This window comes from Rhinoderma darwinii, chromosome 1, assembly GCF_050947455.1.
Source record: "Rhinoderma darwinii isolate aRhiDar2 chromosome 1, aRhiDar2.hap1, whole genome shotgun sequence".
Taxonomy (NCBI): Eukaryota; Metazoa; Chordata; class Amphibia; order Anura; family Rhinodermatidae; genus Rhinoderma; species Rhinoderma darwinii.
In genome coordinates this window covers 187,427,188-187,447,448 of record NC_134687.1, presented here as the reverse complement: position 1 = coordinate 187,447,448, position 20,261 = coordinate 187,427,188, and the positions used below count along the sequence as shown (strand labels likewise).

Here is a 20,261-nt window from a genome sequence, read left to right as displayed (position 1 = left end):
CGGCAGTGGCGGATTAAGTAGACCATAGGTCCTTGGGCTATTCCACAAACTTGGGGCCCCCTTCCCCACCGCCGCTCTGCCGTGTCCATAGTGAACACCACCTTTTTGTGTGAGCATTGTCAAAGGGTTGTTACTATTACCCTTGTCAAAGGGCTGTGTCCCTACATACTGACAGTCTCCAACCATTGCTGACAGTATCACACTGTGTAGGGACACATCCTCCTGACAATGGGAATGGTAACACGCATTTGTCTATTAGCTCTGGGTACACAGAAATATGTAGAATACAAGGATTACATGCAACAGACATGTCAGGAGAGGAGATCCGCTATAGATCCAGTGACGTCTTCTCTAATGGGAGCCATTTTCTTTTCTTCTCCATCTGACGCAGACCGTTATGGCGACTTCTCCTGATGAGACATCTTTGCCCATCACTTCTGCAGCCATTTGCACCCCCTATAGAAACACACAAATTTAGACACCAAGGCCAATGCCCATACATTAAAGGGGTGGTGCGGGCACAGACTGTTTTTTATACTGATGACCCATCGATGTGCCCGGACAACCCCTTTTACTCAGACTAATACATTTGGACCACAGACTAGATTATAGAATACATACAGACCCCAGACCTTCTAAACTATTGCAGTCCCCAGACCAGACCCCCTAAACAAATACAGACCCCATCACAAGCACCCTGAATAAATACAGACCTCAGACCGGACCCCTAAATACAGACACCAGGCATGACCCCCTACACTAATAATGACCCCAGACCTGACTCCCTTAATACAGACCTCAGACCAGACCCCCTAAACTAATACAGACCCCTAAATACAGACCCCAAAACTAATACAGACCCCCTAAATACAGACCCCATAAACTAATACAGACCCCAGACCACACCCCCAAATACAGACCCCCTAAATACAGACACCAGATCTCAAACTAATACAGACCCCCTAAATACAGACTCCAGACCCCCTATTCTAATAGAGACCCGAGACCAGACCCCTAAATACAGACCCCTAACCTAATGCAGACCCTAGAACAGGCCCCCTAAATATACCCTGTAAACTAATACAGACCCCAGATCAGACCCCCTAAATACAGACCCCTAAATAAAGACCCCTAAACTAATACAGACCCTAGAACAGACCCCCTAAATAGACCCTATAAACTAATACAGACCCCAGACCTCAAACTAAAACATACCCCCTAAATACCGACCCCAGACCTCAAACGAAAACAGACCCCCTAAATATTGACTCCAGACCACTTAAACTAACACAGACCCCTAAATATACAGACCCTAAACCCCTTAAACTGATACAGACCCCAGACCAGACCCCCTAAATACAGACCCCACACCAGACCCCCTAAATACAGACCCCTAAATACAGACCCCTTAAACTAATAGACACCAAACCTCCTAAATACAGTCCCCAAACATGGCCCCCTAAATACGGACCCCATACCAGACCCCCTAAATACAAACCCCACACCAGACCCCCTAAATACAGACCCCTAAATACAGACCCATTAAACAAATCAATCCCCTTATACTTACATAGTCAGTCTTCTCTGCGGAGTCGCTGCTGCTGCTGCTGCTCGAGCTCCTGCGGTCATGTGACCAGCAGGTCTCTAAGCAATAGTAAGAACTTCAGAGATCATGTCATGTGACCTTATGTCTAAAGGTCCTTTTGCAGGACATACACAATGCAGTTTCTTCGCGTTTTTTTCCGCGATTCGCGGAAAAATCGGACAAAACTACAATGTACTATGATAATCCGCCATTGATGGCCGGGCACGGAACGTACCCGGCGATTCATTGGTTCTAATTGTACCTGTGTCCTATAGACGCAGGTACAATTATAGTACAGGAGGGGTCGGCGCTGGCGCCCCCCTCTAAGTTGCGCACGGGGCACATGCCCCGCCTGCCCCCTAGCTACACCCCTGGTTTAGCACTGCACAATGCCGACAAAATTCATAGCAGCTGTGCTCAGTATTACAGCTTCCTCCCATTCAATCCTTCCTCCAAATTTTCAATTACTGCATTAAGTTTGGGTTATTTTAAGATTGTCGGCACTTATAGGAGGTGATTGAGACATTATATTATGGAATGACTGTAAATTATAAATAATAATTAAAGTAGCTCTACAAACAAGCTATAAGGTTTTAAGCAGATAACGGCAACTTATAGAAGGCATGTTATTTATGCTTATAGAACATTTTTCTTGTGTTTTATGTGTCAGTTTATAGATTTTTTTTACTCCATTTTATTAGGTTCTTACGTGCCTGAGGGTTTAATGATATCATGTACATGGGACTATGTCACAGCTACAACTGCAAACAAAAGTTACACTATGATGCTGTGCTGCTGTGTCTTCTTCATCCCACTTATTGTGATATTTCACTGTTACTTGTTCATGTTCCTGGCAATCAGAAGTACTAGTAGGTAAGACACTAGTATTTACATAGTAACTAATGTTCCACAAGATGACTAAGCATTCATATATTCATGAGTGGACAAGTTTATCAGTCATGAAGAATGGAGATGGGGACAGCACTCCTTGTTTTGTTTTTTTTAGATCACTATGGTGCACGCCAGACCAGGTGCATGGTACCAACTACCCCCAAAAACGTATAGAAAAAGAATGCAGGCAGCACTCAAGGGATGAGGATAAATTACTAGTGGTTGTTTCCAGTGTGCAATGTTTTGGCGTGTGTAATTCTATATGAAGCATGGTTGATAAAGGCGTACACAAGCCGAAATGTTGCACACTAGAATAAACCACTAGTAATTTATCCTCATCCCTTAAGTGCTGCCTAAATTCTTCGTTTTCTATACGTTTATCGGTTATGTCTTAAGAGGTAAAAAAACAAAACTTCCCTACACATTAAATATAAGCAGATTTGAACAATAGATATGCATTAGATCAGCCCAACTGTTACAAGGATCAGGCATGTTGGATTTTAAAATGCACATTTTTTTCTTATCCCATGAGATAAATTAAACTAGAGGTATCTGCCAGTGACTTATTCCCCTCTCCTTATGGCAGTAAACATGCATGCACCTTTATGGGGGAGTCACATGAGATTCACTTTAATCCGAAGAAATGTTCAGCTAAGAACTATCTTATGTTTGGCCAGAGTAAGACTGAATTTACACGAGCATGTTCGGTCCGTAAAGGACGGAACATATTTCGGCCGAAAGTCCCGGACCGAACACACTGCAGGGAGCCGGGCTCCTAGCATCATAGTTATGTACGCATCTAGGAGTCCCTGCCTCTCCGTGGAACTACTGTCCTGTACCGAAAACATGATTACAGTACGGGACAGTTGTCCCACAGCGAGACAGGGACTCCTAGCGTCATACATAACTTTGGAGAGAATTCCCAACTCTAAGGGTATGTTCACACGGCCTATTTTCGGCCATTTTTGGGCCATAAATGCCCGAAAAACGTACGAAAAATCAGAAGCAGAACGCCTCCAAACATCTGCCCATTGATTTCAATGGGAAAAACTGAGTTTTGTTCCGACGGGCCGTTTCTTTATGCGGCCATTTTTAAAAACGGCCACGTAAAAAAACGGCCATGAAAAAGAAGTGCAGGACACTTCTTGGGAAGTTTTTGGAGCGGTTTTTCATAGACTCTATTGGAAAAAGCTCCAAAAACGGCCGTAAAAACCGCCACGAAAAAAGCAGAGTGGCTTCAAAAACTTCTGAAAATCAGGAGCTGTTTTCCCTTGAAAACAGCTTTGTATTTTCAGACGTTTTTCGTTAAGCGTGGGAACATACCCTAAGGCAAACAAAGTCTGCTTTAAATGCATAGTTTGTATATTTTGTACATATGCCAGTATATGGTCTATTTATTAATGTACTGTGCCTTTAAGGTATGATATTTGTACTGTGTTTTATTGCACCTAGGTGGTGTCTACATGAGGAGTGGCAAGTCCAGCATGTTGTACTTCTGTTGTATTCTGATGTTTCTTGTACTATAACATCATGAATGTTGATTGTATAAATATTGGATGGTTGGCTCGCTGTCTGGTCTAAATTGTTTGCCAGAACATCACAGCGTGGGTTACGCTACGTCCTGACGCTGGGGGAAACGCCTTTTCTATAAAATGGCTGCATATATTGGAAAGATTTGAACCACTTCCATATTTTGGACCCTTTCTGGTTTTGGCTTACAAATACTGATGCAAAATACTTTAGAGTGAAATAGTGAAACATTAAGGCGTGAAAAGATGTAAATTGACCGTGAATTATGAACACAGCCTTAGAAGCTTTGTGTACAGTTACCAAAAAAAGGAATCTCTCAAAGAATCCTTATAAGGTGAAACTGACTAATAGGCTTGGGTATGTTCACACAGCTTATTTTCAGGCTGATTTTGGAGCGTAAATGCCTCGTTTTACCATCCAAAATAGACTTGAAATAACTCTGCAAACAGTTTCACATTGATTTCAATGGGAAATACACTGTGCTGTTCACGAGTTGTATTGTTACGCTGCTGAATTTAAAAAAAGCCTCTAAAAAAAAAGCCTCGTAAAAAGAAGTAGCATGTCAGTTCTTGTGGTGTTTTTGGAGCTGATTTTCCCTTGACACTATGAAAAACGCCTAAAACAAAACGCCTAAAAAAAGCCACAAAAGAAGATTAATTTTTAGCTTAAAAAAACACCTTGAAATCCTTGAAATCAGAGGCTGTTTTTTCCTAAAAGCAGCTCCGTCATTTTCAGCCACTTTTTTCTACGTGTGAACATATCCTTAGGGTACGTGCACACGACAACGCCAAATACGTCTGAAATTACGGAGCTGTTTTCAGGAGAAAACCGCTCCTGAATTTCAGACGTTTTTACAAGTGCACGCGTTTTTCGCGGCGTCTTTTACGGACGTAATTGGAACTGTTCTTCATTGGAGTCAATGAAAAACAGCTCCAATTCCGTCCCAAGAAGTGTCCTGCCATCTTTTGACAGTGACGCGCAAAATGACAGGTCGTCGGCACAGTACATCGTAAAACCCATTGAAAGTAATGGGCAGATGTTTGTCGGCGTAATGGAGCCGTTTTTTAAGACATAATTCGGGCCGTGAAACGCCTAAATTACGTCTGAAACTTGGTCGTGTGAACATACCCTTCGCTTTAATTAAAATATTTGTAAGGGTATGTGCACACGAGAACTGGCTTTTATGTCTGAAAAGACAGACTGTTTTCAGGAGAAAACAGCTGCGTCGTTTCAGACGTAAAAGCTCCTCCTCGCATTTTGCGAGGCGTCTTTGACGGCCGATCATTTGAGCTGTTCTTCATTGAATTCAATGAAGAACGGCTCAAATTACATTGCAAAGAAGTGTCCTGCACTTCTTTGACGAGGCAGTCATTTTACGCGTCGTCGGTTGACAGCTGTCAAACGACGACGCGTAAATGACAGGTCGTCTGCACAGTACGTCGGCAAACCCATTCAAATGAATGGGCAGATGTTTGCCGACGTATTGGAGCCGTATTTTCAGACGTAAAACGAGGCATAATACGCCTCGTTTACGTCTGAAAATAGGTCGTGTGAACCCAGCCTAAACAGTCATGAATGGGAAAAGTGCAGATAAAAAGAAGCAGCGTTTTGTCTACAATTTCTCTCCGTTTATTACAAACCATTAACTGCAATTACAGAAGTGCTTTTAATGAGGATCTGTGTAAGGGTATGTGCACACGGTGAGAGGCTTTTACGGCTGAAATGACAGACTGTTTTCAGGAGAAAACAGCTGCCTCGTTTCAGCCGTAAAAGCTCCTCCTCGTATTATGCGAGGCGTCTATGACGCTCGTAAATCTTGAGCTGCTTCTTCATTGAGTTCAATGAAGAACGGCTCAAATTACGCTGCAAAGAAGTGCCCTGCACTTCTTTGCTGAGGCAGTCAATTTACGCGTCGTCGTTTGACAGCTGTCAAACGACGACGCGTAAATTACAGGTCGTCTGCACAGTACGTCGGCAAACCCATTCAAATGAATGGGCAGATGTTTGCCGACGTATTGTAGCCCTATTTTCAGGCGTAAAACGAGGCATAATACGCCTCGTTTACGTATGAAAATAGGTTGTCTGAACCTAGCCTAAAGGATCTGCCAGGCACAGCTTCTTTATCAACGCCCATAGGTAATCAGTCTGCACCTGCTTCTAGGTCTGTGAGACTGACTCCATCTTCCACCACTCAGGATGGCAGGCTTAGGAGTGGGAGAGCCTATCACAGCCTGGCCAGACGGAGCTAGCTCCCGCCCTCTGTCTATTTATACCTGCCTTTCCTGTTCCTCCTTGCTTGTGAATCTTCTCTGTTGGTTTCCTGGCCCTGCTGCATCTTCTTGTACTATTTGTCCCTGCTTTGTATTGACCCTGGCTTGCTGACTACTCTCCTGCTCTGCGTTTGGTACCTCGTGCTGTCCTGGTTTGACTTGGCTTGTTCACTACTCTCCTTCTCTGTGTTTGGCACCTCGTACTCTCCTGGTTTGACTCGGCTCGTTTACTACTCTTGTTGCTCACGGTGTTGCCGTGGGCAACTGCCCCGTTTCCCTTAGGTTCTGTGTTCCCTTGTCTGTTTTTCTGTCGTGCACTTATTGAGTGTAGGGACCGTCGCCCAGTTGTACCCCGTCGCCTAGGGCAGGTCTTTGCAAGTAGGCAGGGACTGAGTGGCGGGTAGATTAGGGCTCACTTGTCTGTTTCCCTACCCCCATCTTTACATATTCACAAGCCTATATACCTAGTCTACCCTGGTCCCTGACACTACTATGGACCCCCTTGAGACCCTGGCTCAGCAAATGCAGGGTCTCTCCCTACCAGTCCAGGCCCTGGCTCAGAGTGTCAACCAGCCTGATGCTACCATGGTAGTGCCCCTCACCTCACCTCTTGAACCCCACCTCAAGTTGCCTGACCGGTTCTCAGGGGACCGGAAGACTTTTCTCTCCTTTCGGGAGAGTTGTAGGCTCTATTTTCGCTTAAAGCCCCACTCCTCAGGTTCTGAGAGCCAGCGGCTGGGTATAATTATGTCCCGGCTCCTGGAGGGGCCCCAAGAATGGGCCTTCTCCTTGGCTCCTGATGCCCCTGAACTTTCCTCCGTTGATCTTTTCTTTTCTGCTCTCGGACTCATTTATGACGAGACTGACAAGACTGCCTTTGCCGAGAGTCAGCTGGTGACATTACGTCAGGGTAAGAGACCTGTTGAGGAGTATTGTTCTGACTTTAGGAAGTGGTGCGTAGCTTCTCGGTGGAATGACCCTGCCTTAAGGTGCCAGTTTAGGTTGGGTCTGTCGGACGCCCTGAAAGACCTGCTAGTTTGCTATCCCTCTTCTGACTCCCTAGACCAGGTTATGGCTTTAGCGGTACGACTTGACCGACGTCTCAGGGAACGACGACTTGAACGTCTTGGTGTTTTCTCCTCTGACTCCCCCATGATGCCTCCCGAGGTTCCGTTGCTTCGTTCTTCCACGGAAGACTTGGAGGTACCTATGCAACTCGGGGCCTCCGTTTCCCCCCAACAACGTAGAGAGTTCCGCAGGAAGAATGGTCTCTGCTTCTATTGTGGGGATGACAAGCATCAAGTGAACAACTGTCCTGGGCGTAAGAATAAGCAGCCGGAGGAACTTCCACGCCTAAGTGATCATCGGGGAGGTCACTAGGGCGCACAGGTATTTCCCGTAAATATGAAACGTAATAAAATCTTGCTTCCCTTTCAGGTCTCTTTTGGTGGTAGGTCTGCTACCGGCAGTGCCTTCGTGGATTCAGGGTCTTCTGCTAATATCATGTCTGTGGAATTTGCTATGTCTCTAGCTATGCCTTTGATTGATTTGCCTAAACCTGTCCCGGTAGTGGGTATCGACTCCACTCCTCTTGCTAATGGTTATTTTACACAGCATACCCCTGTTTTTGAACTCCTTGTTGGCTACATGCATTTGGAGCAGTGCTCTGTACTGATAATGCAGGGATTATCGTCCGATTTGGTTTTAGGCCTTCCCTGCTGGAAGTTGCATAATCCCACGTTTGACTGGAATACTGGGGATCTTACCAAATGGGGTAATGAATGCTTGACGTCATGTTTTTCTGTTAATTCTATTTCTCCCCCTGAGGAGGTGAACACGCTACCTGTGTTTGTTCAGGACTTCGCTGATGTTTTTTCTAAGGAGGCCTCCGAAGTGTTACCCCCTCATAGAGAATACGATTGTGCTATCAATTTGGTACCAGGAGCTAAGCTCCCTAAGGGTAGGATATTTAATCTCTCTTGTCCCAAACGTGAAGCCATGAGAGAGTATATCCAGGAATGCCTGGCCAAGGGTTACATTCGCCCCTCTACTTCTCCTCCACTGGCCTACTGAGGCTGTCCAGGCTTTTGAGATCCTTAAAAAGTGCTTTATCTCTGCCCCGGTGCTGGTTCAGCCCTACCAAATGGAACCATTTATCGTGGAGGTTGACGCGTCCGAGGTGGTAGTGGGTGCTGTCTTGTCCCAGGGTACCAGGTCCCTCACCCATCTTCGTCCCTGTGCCTACTTCTCCAGGACGTTTTCGCCCACTGAGAGTAACTATGATATTGGCAACCACGCACTCTTAGCCATTAAATGGGCATTTGAAGAGTGGCGCCACTTCCTGGAGGGGGCTAGGCACCAGGTAACGGTCCTTACCGTCCACAAGAATCTGGTTTTCCTAGAATCTGCCTGGAGGCTAAACCCGAGACAAGCTCGATGGACGTTATTTTTTACCAGATTCAACTTTTTGGTTACCTATAGGGCTGGGTCTAAACATATTAAGGCTGATGCACTGTCGCGTAGATTCATGGCCAGCCCTCCTTCGGAGGAAGATCCTGCTTGTATTTTGCCTCCAAGTATAATTATTTCCTCTATTGATTCTGATTTAGTCTCTGACATTGCGGCTGATCAAGGTTCAGCTCCCGGGAACCTTCCTGAGAACAAGCTGTTTGTTCCCCTGCAATTCCGGCTAAGGGTACTTAGGGAAAATCATGACTCCGCACTATCTGGTCATCCAGGCATCCTGGGTACCAAGAACCTCATTGCCAGAAACTATTGGTGGCCTGGGTTGTCTAAAGACGTTAAGGCCTACGTCGCCGCTTGTGAAGTTTGTGCTAGGTCCAAGACTCCCAGGTCCCGACCAGCGGGCTTACTATGTTCTTTGCCCATTTCCCAGAGACCTTGGACCCATATCTCCATGTATTTTATCACCGATTTGCCTCCATCTCAAGGCAAGTCGGTGGTGTGGGTTGTAGTAGACCGCTTCAGTAAGATGTGCAACTTTGTGCCCCTCAAGAAACTACCCAATGCTAAGACGTTAGCTACCTTGTTTGTCAAACACATCCTGTGTCTCCATGGGGTCCCTGTCAATATTGTTTCTGACAGAGGGGTACAATTTGTTTCATTGTTTTGAAGAGCCTTCTGTAAAAAGTTGGAGATTGATCTGTCCTTCTCCTCTGCCTTCCATCCTGAAACTAATGGCCAAACTGAGAGGACTAATCAGTCTCTAGAACAATATTTAAGGTGTTTTATCTCTGACTGTCAATATGATTGGGTCTCATTCATTCCCCTCGCCGAATTTTCCCTTAATAACCGGGTCAGTAACTCGTCAGGGGTCTCCCCCTTTTTCTGTAATTTAGGGTTTAATCTGCGGTTTTCCTCCGTTTCACCTGGTAGTTCCAACAATCCCGAGGTAGCGGTCGTTCATCGGTAACTGTGCACAGTCTGGGCCCAGGTTCAAAAGAACCTAGAGGCGTCCCAGAGCATACAAAAAACTCAGGCAGATAGAAGACGTTCTGCTAACCCCTTGTTTATGGTCGGGGATCTGGTGTGGCTATCGTCAAAGAACTTGCGCCTTAAAGTCCCGTCCAAGAAGTTTGCTCCCTGGTTTATAGGGCCGTACAAGGTCATTGAAGTCCTTAATCCTGTCTCCTTCCGACTGGAGTTGCCCCCATCTTTTCGAGTACACGACGTGTTTCATGCCTCCCTCCTTAAACGCTGCTCCCCGTCCTTGGCTCCCTCGAGGAAACCTCCGGTCCCTGTTCTCACCCCTGAGGGGGTAGAATTCAAAGTGGCCAAGATTGTGGACAGCAGGATGGTACAAGGCTCCCTCCAGTACCTGGTCCATTGGAGAGGATACGGGCCTGAGGAGAGGACGTGGGTACCCGCCCGGGATGTTCACGCTGGGATATTGGTCAGGAGGTTCCACCTTAGTTTCCCCAATAAACCAGGTCCACTTCTTAGAAAGGGTCCGGTGGCCCCTCATAAAAGGGGGGGGTACTGTAAAGGATCTGCCAGGCACGCTTCTTTATCAACGCCCATAGGTAATCAGTCTGCACCTGCTTCTAGGTCTATGAGACTGACTCCATCTTCCACCACTCAGGATGGCAGGCTTAGGAGTGGGAGAGCCTATCGCAGCCTGGCCAGACGGAGCTAGCTCCCGCCCTCTGTCTATTTATACCTGCCTTTCCTGTTCCTCCTTGCTTGTGAATCTTCTCTGTTGGTTTCCTGGCCCTGCTGCAGCTTCTTGTACTATTTGTCCCTGCTTCGTATTGACCCTGGCTTGCTGACTACTCTCCTGCTCTGCGTTTGGTACCTTGTGCTCTCCTGGTTTGACTCGGCTCGTTTACTACTCTTGTTGCTCACGGTGTTGCCGTGGGCAACTGCCCCGTTTCCCTTAGGTTCTGTGTTCCCTTGTCTGTTTGTCTGTCGTGCACTTATTGAGTGTAGGGACCATCGCCCAGTTGTACCCCGTCGCCTAGGGCGGGTCGTTGCAAGTAGGCAGGGACTGAGTGGCGGGTAGATTAGGGCTCACTTGTCTGTTTCCCTACCCCCATTATTACAATCTGGGACCACACATAAAACTAAAGCCCAGATGTTGCAGTTCAATCAAGTATGGTATTAATTGTGTGCGTTTTTTTCAGGAATGTTCAGAAGCTTGCATCGTGTGGACGTCAATCCTTCTTGTCAACATCTATGAAGAATGAGTGGAAAATGGCAAAGATTGCATTCATCATTATAGTTGTCTATGTGTTGTCTTGGTCTCCTTATGCTTGTGTCACATTGATTGCATGGGCTGGGTGAGTAAAACGAGATGCTTAATCCTTTTGCTGCCAGGTATTTTTTTTAAATTAATATATATATATATATATATATTGCACCTCTGATAACCAGGACAATTTTCACACTTTTGACATATACATATAAAACCTAAATTACAACATAAAAAAAATCATACTTTGACATCTGGCACATTGTCAAAATCCCACTCAGCACTTTTTGTCAACGTATACTTTTCCATTCACACATACTGCTTATTCCTATGTCTACATGCACATATCTTCATAAAATCATCAGAATTGAAGAGACAAAACAAATCAGCTTTTAAGCTGGAATAAAAAAATAAAAAAAAACAACTAATAGAATACAGGGATTACACACTTTGAAGACTGAGTGCACCCCAAAACCCTACATATTTACTAAAAGCAGACAACCTGACAATTTTGAAGTGCTGTTGACAGCCATTACCACCTTCATGTAAATTTGTGAGAAGCATGAACTATGTTTTTAAAAAAAATGCATTTAAACATACATTTGCATCTAAAACTCACATACAAGCATAGGTTTACACATATAAACAATTTAAAAAAATGCTGAAACAGAGGCCATGCAACATTTGACCATCAGCCACAAATTTGTTAAAAACATATACTGAACACCACAAGCAGCTGCTATGCTACCAAAAAATTTGGGAGCACATAGCATATCATGTATAAAAATACAGTACAACGTAATAATTTATACATAGAACCACCTTCATGCAACTTTGCATCAAATTGGTTATAGGCAAAAATTGCAAAATTCCAATTTGCAGCTAAAATGCATACTCAAGCAGACCACGTATGCAAGCAAAATGTACTCTGCAAAAAACTGTAAAATGTTAGGAGCTCATACATAACACACATCACATACATATACCCTAATCAATAATCACAAATACTTTTAACTAATAGTGATTTTTTTTGGAGTGGAACTAATTGGAAAAGGTCATTTATGGCGACTATCAGGGACACGATAGGGACAGTGTAAAATATATAAACTTTATTAATGTTTGTGTGTGCAAGTGTCTGGCGTAGGTAATTTACTCTGCCATCCGGATGCTGGTAAACGTCTGGATCATGGTATCAATTAATGGCCTTCCTAAAGTGGTGATTAGGTGAGCTATTGTTCATATTTTCACTTCCTTTCTGAAATTTAACATTCAGAGATCAAGTATGCTTTCTGATTTATAAGGGGTTTTGATAACATGAACAAAAGTTTATGCTACCCCTACCTCTGGGGTCATCTATAGCCATAGAGAGACAGGAGGAGGATCACATATTATCCACCTCTCCCTGCATGCTGCAAGCACATCCCCTGCACCCCCACCCCCCCCCCCCCACCCCTGTCTCCTCCACCACAATGGCTGAGTGAGAGCTTTAAATATATGTAGCTCCAAATTCAACCTGCTCTAACTCAGGCTAGATCGCAAATAAAACTGTGATCAAGGTCTTTATTTTAGAGCCAAGATTCTTAGCCCAAGAAAGAGCCTTTAGAAGCATGGGTTAAAGTGAGAGCTGCATGCATGTATGTGCAGCTCTCACTTCAACCTATTCTAGCTTAAGTGCCCTTGACTCTCTACATCAAACTCTCCACAACCCCTCCCCTCTGCTCTTGAGTGGCAGCTATAGCATCTATCCAGAAGAAGAGCAGAGGCATGGGTTGAGGAGCGGTAACTTCATAAACCCGAGGGCCCTTCAGTGTTAGGGAATGCCAAGAGGGCATTTGCGGGAGCGGTACGCACCAGATTAATTAAAACTTCTACTTCTTACTCATGCTGCTTCTCAAACCCTACAGAAAGTTATATTTAAATAGCTTTCCATAGGTCCAAACTAGCAATATCAGCCGTTTTATAGGGTAAAAAATTCTGACAGACTCCCCTTAAGAGTAGATGGGATCCAACGCAATGAAATAATTTTCGAAGAATATATTTAAAATGGAACCTTGTTCCAATTTTATTGAATGACAGAATAAAAACGGGAATCCATATCCCACAGAGGAAAGGTGGATGTATGAAAAATATATATGTATATATTGTCTACGCGTTTCAGACGATCTCCTCGTCCTTAGTCATGGCTGAAAATGAATGTTCTGACAGCAGGTTTAGGGTTTATATCCGGTCTAATACAGGTGATATTTGATTGCGGTTCAACAGAAATGAGGTGGAACGCTAGAATGTAACTGGATAGATGTCAGCACGTGTCACATGGCAAGATCCAACCATGTGTACAACACAGCGCCGAAGATCGCGAAGCATATTTGGTAAGTAAGAAACTTTTTATTATATTTGTTATTAGCGATTGGTTATTACATAGCATTCACGGTATCAGAAAGTGTACTATTCTTCAAACAAATAGTTTGCTATTTGGACCGGAGATAAACCCCAAGGTAATAAAACCCTATATGTCAGAAATGATGCTTGGGAATGGAAAGTTGTGTGAATACAATATATTGGGGAATGTTTAAAATTAAATAGAAAGTATAAGATAAAAAGTGACTAGTATTGACACGTGAATATATGTACGATGGGCAAATATATTTGCATTGGAACATACAAAAATTGCAAAACCTACATAGTAATTGTGGATATATGTTGGTATACTAAAATCTTGAATGTAAATATGATGCCAGAGCAAAGGAAAATATGATACCGTGAGCTAGTAGTTGTTAGTTAGATGGTACGAAGGGATTAATTTTATAGAGAAAATTTGTCTACTTTGTATATTTTTATTATTTTTATTTAGATTTTTGTAGAGGACTGACGTCTAAAATGTATCTTTTTTTAGTCACGATTTAATCATAGGCTAGAGTAGCTGGATATACTTACAGGAGGTATTTTGTTACCTTTGAATAATTCAAAAGGTTCAATAGTTGTGAGCTTATTATTCATATTGCTCTTTCAAGCTTAAAAGTTATTAGTTTAAGCGGGAGCCTATTTTCATGGAAGTTGATATACCAGCCATATATTTTAATTCTTAATGAATAATTCTAATAATGAAACATAAGTTCTTTTTTTAAATTTAATCCGTGAGGATGTCTCGTTTTTAGACGAAAAATCCAATAGGCTTCCCTTCCCAATGTTTTGTGTTTCAAATTCCCTCCCCGTTTAGGTGAATGTACTTTTTCAATGGCATAGCATTTTAGTGAGTTAGTGGATCTATTGTGACACTGAATAAAATGTTTGGCTGCACTAGATGTGTTCGTAATATTAGGATTCCTGATATAACTTAAGTGTTCCAGAATTCTCAATTTGAACTTACGATTAGTGCAGCCTATGTATTTTAAATTACATGTTGTACATTCCAGAACGTAAATTACTGATTCACTATTGCAATTGATATAGTTCTTTATGGGGAAGCTATATGTATCTGTGGAATCAAAAAAGTTTTTTCTGGGAGAGGCATAGGAACATATTTTACAGGGATGTGTGCCACATTTAAAAAACCCCTTTTGTTCCAACCATGAACTCTTACGCGTGTCTGGCCGTAACATGGAAGGGGATAGGACGTTACCTATGGTAGGGGCTTTGCGAGCAACTATTCTGCAACCTTCTTTTAGGATATTATCCAAAATTTGATCCTCCTTAAGAATTGGTAGATGTTTGAGGATGATGTCCTTTATTTTTGAAAATTGATTGCTGTATTGGAGAATAATGACTGGTTTGTTTGTATCTAATGCTATAGATTTGTTGGTATTGGTTAGCATATTCTCCCTACTTTTTTTTAATGTAATTGAGGCAGCTCTTTTAAGTGTCCAGTTGGGATATCCTCTATTACGTAATCTTTTGGAGATTATATTTTGTTCCACTATGAAATTAGATTCCGTATTGCAATTGCGTTTGGCCCTATACATTTCACCAACAGGAATGGAAGTTATTGTTTGTTTTGGGTGGTTACTCTTTGCATGGAGGATAGTATTCCCCGAGATGGGCTTACGGTGTGTTTTGGTGTATATTGTTTCGCCCACGATCCCTTTAAGTTCTAAGTCCAGAAAGATTGTATTATTAGGATGAAAGGTGTGGGTAAATTTGAGATTATCAATGTTGGAATTAAGATAACTCATGAAGAGAGGGATATCTCAAATTTGTCCCTTCCAAATAAATAGCAGGTCGTCTATGTAACGACCGTACCAATGTATGTATGTGTTAAAGATGTTGTTATCCGAAAAAATATACAGTTGTTCCCACCATGCCATTACCAAGTTGGCCAAAGAGGGTGAAAATTTCGCACCCATTGAAACACCCTTAAGTTGAAGGTAGAATTTTTGATTGAATTGGAAATAATTATGTTGCATCAAAAATACTGAGACATCTAAAATGTATAGCTGAAGCTCATGGCTATATGGGCTGTGTTTAGACAAGTGATATTTAAGTGCTTCGTGTGCCACTGCATGAGGTATGTTAGTGTATAATGAGATGACATCACAATTCAACCAAACATATTATTGGGACCACGTTTCATTCTGAAAAGATCTGAGGACATCTTGAGTGTCTCTAAGGAAGCCTGGAGTATTCGTTGCCAGGGGCTGAAGTCAAAAAGAAGAAATTTCTCCGAGACTCAAGAGACTATGCCAACAATGAGGTGTATATCTGGATCAAAGAGGACAGAACACCAAATAATTTCAAGTCCATCCTCAAAAAACGGAATTTTAGAAGAAATAGAGGTAATAGTGTTTCCAGAGTCAGCTTCAGTTCCACGGAATTGGAATCCGCAGAAACCTCTGACAGTGATGATCTAAGACTAAGACCACTACAACCATACAATCTGGATAAAAATCAATTCAAGGTGTAAAAAAAATAGGGCCGAAGAGGGGGGAGAAAACATAAACCATTCAGAGCAGGACCAGGGCCGTCGTCTGAGGCACCAGAGGATCTAATTCCTCAATTTAGTATTATCAATTTATCATCTACCATACTGACTCCAGCTCAAGAGAAGGTGCTTTCACTTGGACTTAATTTTGCTCCTGCATGCAACTTTGATCCTTTCAACACACTTCTAGACATTAACAAATTTGTTAGAGATCTCCCCATCAAGAGACATTTTACTAACTGCATGGAGTTGGAACAAGACTCACAAAATCTGGAAGTAGATAAAGCAGTCAAGAAAGTCCAAAACCCCAGAATATATCATTTCGATGAATGGAGAACACTACTAGATCTAGAAAGCCTAAGTTCAGAAACACAAGCACAGAGGGTAAATATTTCTACAGATTTGAAAACCAGCAATCCCAAATTCTATCCATTGGGATCAAGAACAGAATCAATGGACAGATTCCAAACTGCTATTGAGAAAGATTTACAACTTCTCACAGATTAAACAAAATCACATAAACATCCCAGAAACCTGTCCAATGAATTATTTACAGCAATGAAGTCTCTGGAGGACAATAATGACTTAATCATCAAAAAGTCAGATAAGGGAGGAAGTATCACGGTAATGAACAGAGAAACATATATAACTGAAGTAACCATCATGCTGTCGGATAAAGACACCTACAGAACCCTGGACTATAACCCTACCAAGGATTTTCAAATAAAAAAATAAAAAAATTAATCCAGGAAGGTCTGGATAAAGGTCTTCTTACTCCAAAGCAGTCTTCATACATCGATGTGGAATTTCCAACTACTCCCATCCTACACGCTCTTCCGAAAATACATAAAAGTATCAATCCTCCACCAATGACACCCATCGTATCCGGCATAGGGTCACTCCTGGAAAGGTTCTCAGAATGGCTGGACTCCCTCCTTCAGCCCCTGGCAACGAATACTCCAGGCTTCCTTAGAGACACTCAAGATGTCCTCAGATCTTTTCAGAATGAAACGTGGTCCCAATAATATGTTTGGTTGAATTGTGATGTCATCTCATTATACACTAACATACCTCATGCTGTGGCACACGAAGCACTTAAATATCACTTGTCTAAACACAGCCCATATAGCCATGAGCTTCAGCTATACATTTTAGATGTCTCAGTATTTTTGATGCAACATACTTATTTACAATTCAATCAAAAATTCTACCTTCAACTTAAGGGTGTTTCAATGGGGGCGAAATTTTCACCCTCTTTGGCCAACTTGGTAATGGCATGGTGGGAAGAACTGTATATTTTTTTCGGATAACAACATCTTTAACACATACATACATTGGTACGGTCGTTACATAGACGACTTGCTATTTATTTGGAAGGGACAAATTTCAGATATCCCTCTCTTCATGAGTTATCTTAATTCCAACATTGATAATCTCAAATTTACCCACACCTTTCATCCTAATAATACAATCTTTCTGGACTTAGAACTTAAAGGGATCGTGGGCGAAACAATATACACCAAAACACACCGTAAGCCCATCTCGGGGAATACTATCCTCCATGCAAAGAGTAACCACCCCAAACAAACAATAACTTCCATTCCTGTTGGTGAAATGTATAGGGCCAAACGCAATTGCAATACGGAATCTAATTTCATAGTGGAACAAAATATAATCTCCAAAAGATTACGTAATAGAGGATATCCCAACTGGACACTTAAAAGAGCTGCCTCAATTACATAAAAAAAAGTAGGGAGAATATGCTAACCAATACCAACAAATCTATAGCATTAGATACAAACAAACCAGTCATTATTCTCCAATACAGCAATCAATTTTCAAAAATAAAGGACATCATCCTAATCGTAAGTTCAAATTGAGAATTCTGGAACACTTAAGTTATATCAGGAATCCTAATATTACGAACACATCTAGTGCAGCCAAACATTTTATTCAGTGTCACAATAGATCCACTAACTCACTAAAATGCTATGCCATTGAAAAAGTACATTCACCTAAACGGGGAGGGAATTTGAAACACAAAACATTGGGAAGGGAAGCCTATTGGATTTTTCGTCTATATATGGCTGGTATATCAACTTCCATGAAAATAGGCTCCCGCTTAAACTAATAACTTTTAAGCTTGAAAGAGCAATATGAATAATAAGCTCACAACTATTGAACCTTTTGAATTATTCAAAGGTAACAAAATACCTCCTGTAAGTATATCCAGCTACTCTAGCCTATGATTAAATCGTGACTAAAAAAAGATACATTTTAGACGTCAGTCCTCTACAAAAATCTAAATAAAAATAATAAAAATATACAAAGTAGACAAATTACAGATGTCTGTTTTCTCTATAAAATTAATCCCTTCGTACCATCTAACTAACAACTACTAGCTCACGGTATCATATTTTCCTTTGCTCTGGCATCATATTTACATTCAAGATTTTAGTATACCAACATATATCCACAATTACTATGTAGGTTTTGCAATTTTTGTATGTTCCAATGCAAATATATTTGCCCATCGTACATATATTCACGTGTCAATACTAGTCACTTTTTATCTTATACTTTCTATTTAATTTTAAACATTCCCCAATATATTGTATTCACACAACTTTCCATTCCCAAGCATCATTTCTGACATATAGGGTTTTATTACCTTGGGGTTTATCTCCGGTCCAAATAGCAAACTATTTGTTTGAAGAATAGTACACTTTCTGATACCGTGAATGCTATGTAATAACCAATCGCTAATAACAAATATAATAAAAAGTTTCTTACTTACCAAATATGCTTTGCGATCTTCGGTGCTGTGTTGTACACATGGTTGGATCTTGCCATGTGACACGTGCTGACATCTATCCAGTTACATTCTAGCGTTCCACCTCATTTCTGTTGAACCGCAATCAAATATCACCTGTGTTAGACCGGATATAAACCCTAAACCTGCTGTCAGAACATTCATTTTCAGCCATGACTAAGGACGAGGAGATCGTCTGAAACGCGTAGGCAATATATACATATATATTTTTCATACATCCACCTTTCCTCTGTGGGATATGGATTCCCGTTTTTATTCTGTCATTCAATAAAATTGGAACAAGGTTCCATTTTAAATATATTCTTCGAAAATTATATCATTGCGCTGGATCCCATCTACTCTTCTGCTCTATTTCAAACCAACGTGTGCCGACATGAGGATCCGAGCGCAGCAGGCAGTTGACTTTCTGCCGTAAGGTGAGCTGGAGGTTCTCTCCTACATACTTTCTAGACTCCCCTTAACTCTAGGTAACCACTGGCATATGTAAAAATCATTTGTCCATGTTAAGGGTGTCCATAGCATTTAAGATGTCTTTTGATGGAAATAATCATTATCATTTATATTTATCCTTTCTTTTATGTATCAAGATCATTTTAATGTACCCTGTTTGTGATTTGTGATCGGTAGTTGGATTATAGTTTATATATGTTTAGAAGAATATTACCTAAGAAAGTGGCTAGCAAGGCATGTTTGCTTTCTAATCTATTTTTTTTATTGTCTCCTGTATGCTTGTGTGTTTTTTATAGAATCATTCTGTGATAAGTGAATATCCAGAGTTTTCCTGTTTTCTTTAGTACAGAAATCTATCTATCTATCTATCTATCTATCTATCTATCTATCTATCTATCTATCTATCTATCTATCTATCTATCTATCTATCTATCTATCTATCTATCTTTATCATTTAGCACCCCTGAATGTTCCTTTAAACTATTTAGAAATATTAGATTAATGTCATGCATGGATAACCTATCCATTTATATTTTAGCCATGGAAAATCGTTGACACCATATTCCAAGACAGTCCCTGCAGTTATAGCTAAAGCTTCTGCAATTTATAATCCTATTATCTATGGAATAATGCATCCAAAGTACAGGTAAATCTTTTGTTGCGTCAGGTTATATATGGTCTACTGTTTTTTAAATATGATTAACATCTAACATTGGTGAGTAGAAAATTATGTAATTGTTATACTGTATATTTTTTGCTGTCCTATTTTTTTATTCTATATGATCTGTGCTTCTTTCATTTTCAAATCGACACACAATCTATTTACAAAAAGCCACCATGCTTTCTTTATAGAACATTTCTCTCTATAATAAAAAGATACTATTAAATCAAAATCCTTGAGTTGTCTATTTAACTGTTTCTTCATTATATATGGGTAAAACTTAGGTACCAACCAATATAACCATCATTATAGCTCCCACACTGGTTGTCACTAGGATGTTCTAAGTGACAAATCTTCATACTTATGCAGTTACATGTTCCTTACACTTGTGTTGCTGCAGAAAACGGTAGATTTG

The 20,261-nt window shown here is 41.5% G+C and overlaps 1 protein-coding gene across 1 annotated transcript in view; it reads left to right on the top strand.

Moving 5' to 3' along the window:
- LOC142738656 (melanopsin-B-like) overlaps positions 1-20,261 on the top strand; it is a 192,772-nt gene that overhangs the window by 137,847 nt on the left and 34,664 nt on the right. The window contains exons 5-7 of the mRNA XM_075849771.1: positions 2,287-2,458; positions 10,920-11,075; positions 19,724-19,831. Coding sequence (XP_075705886.1) covers positions 2,287-2,458; positions 10,920-11,075; positions 19,724-19,831 — 436 coding nt within the window. The remainder of the gene's footprint in view (positions 1-2,286; positions 2,459-10,919; positions 11,076-19,723; positions 19,832-20,261) is intronic.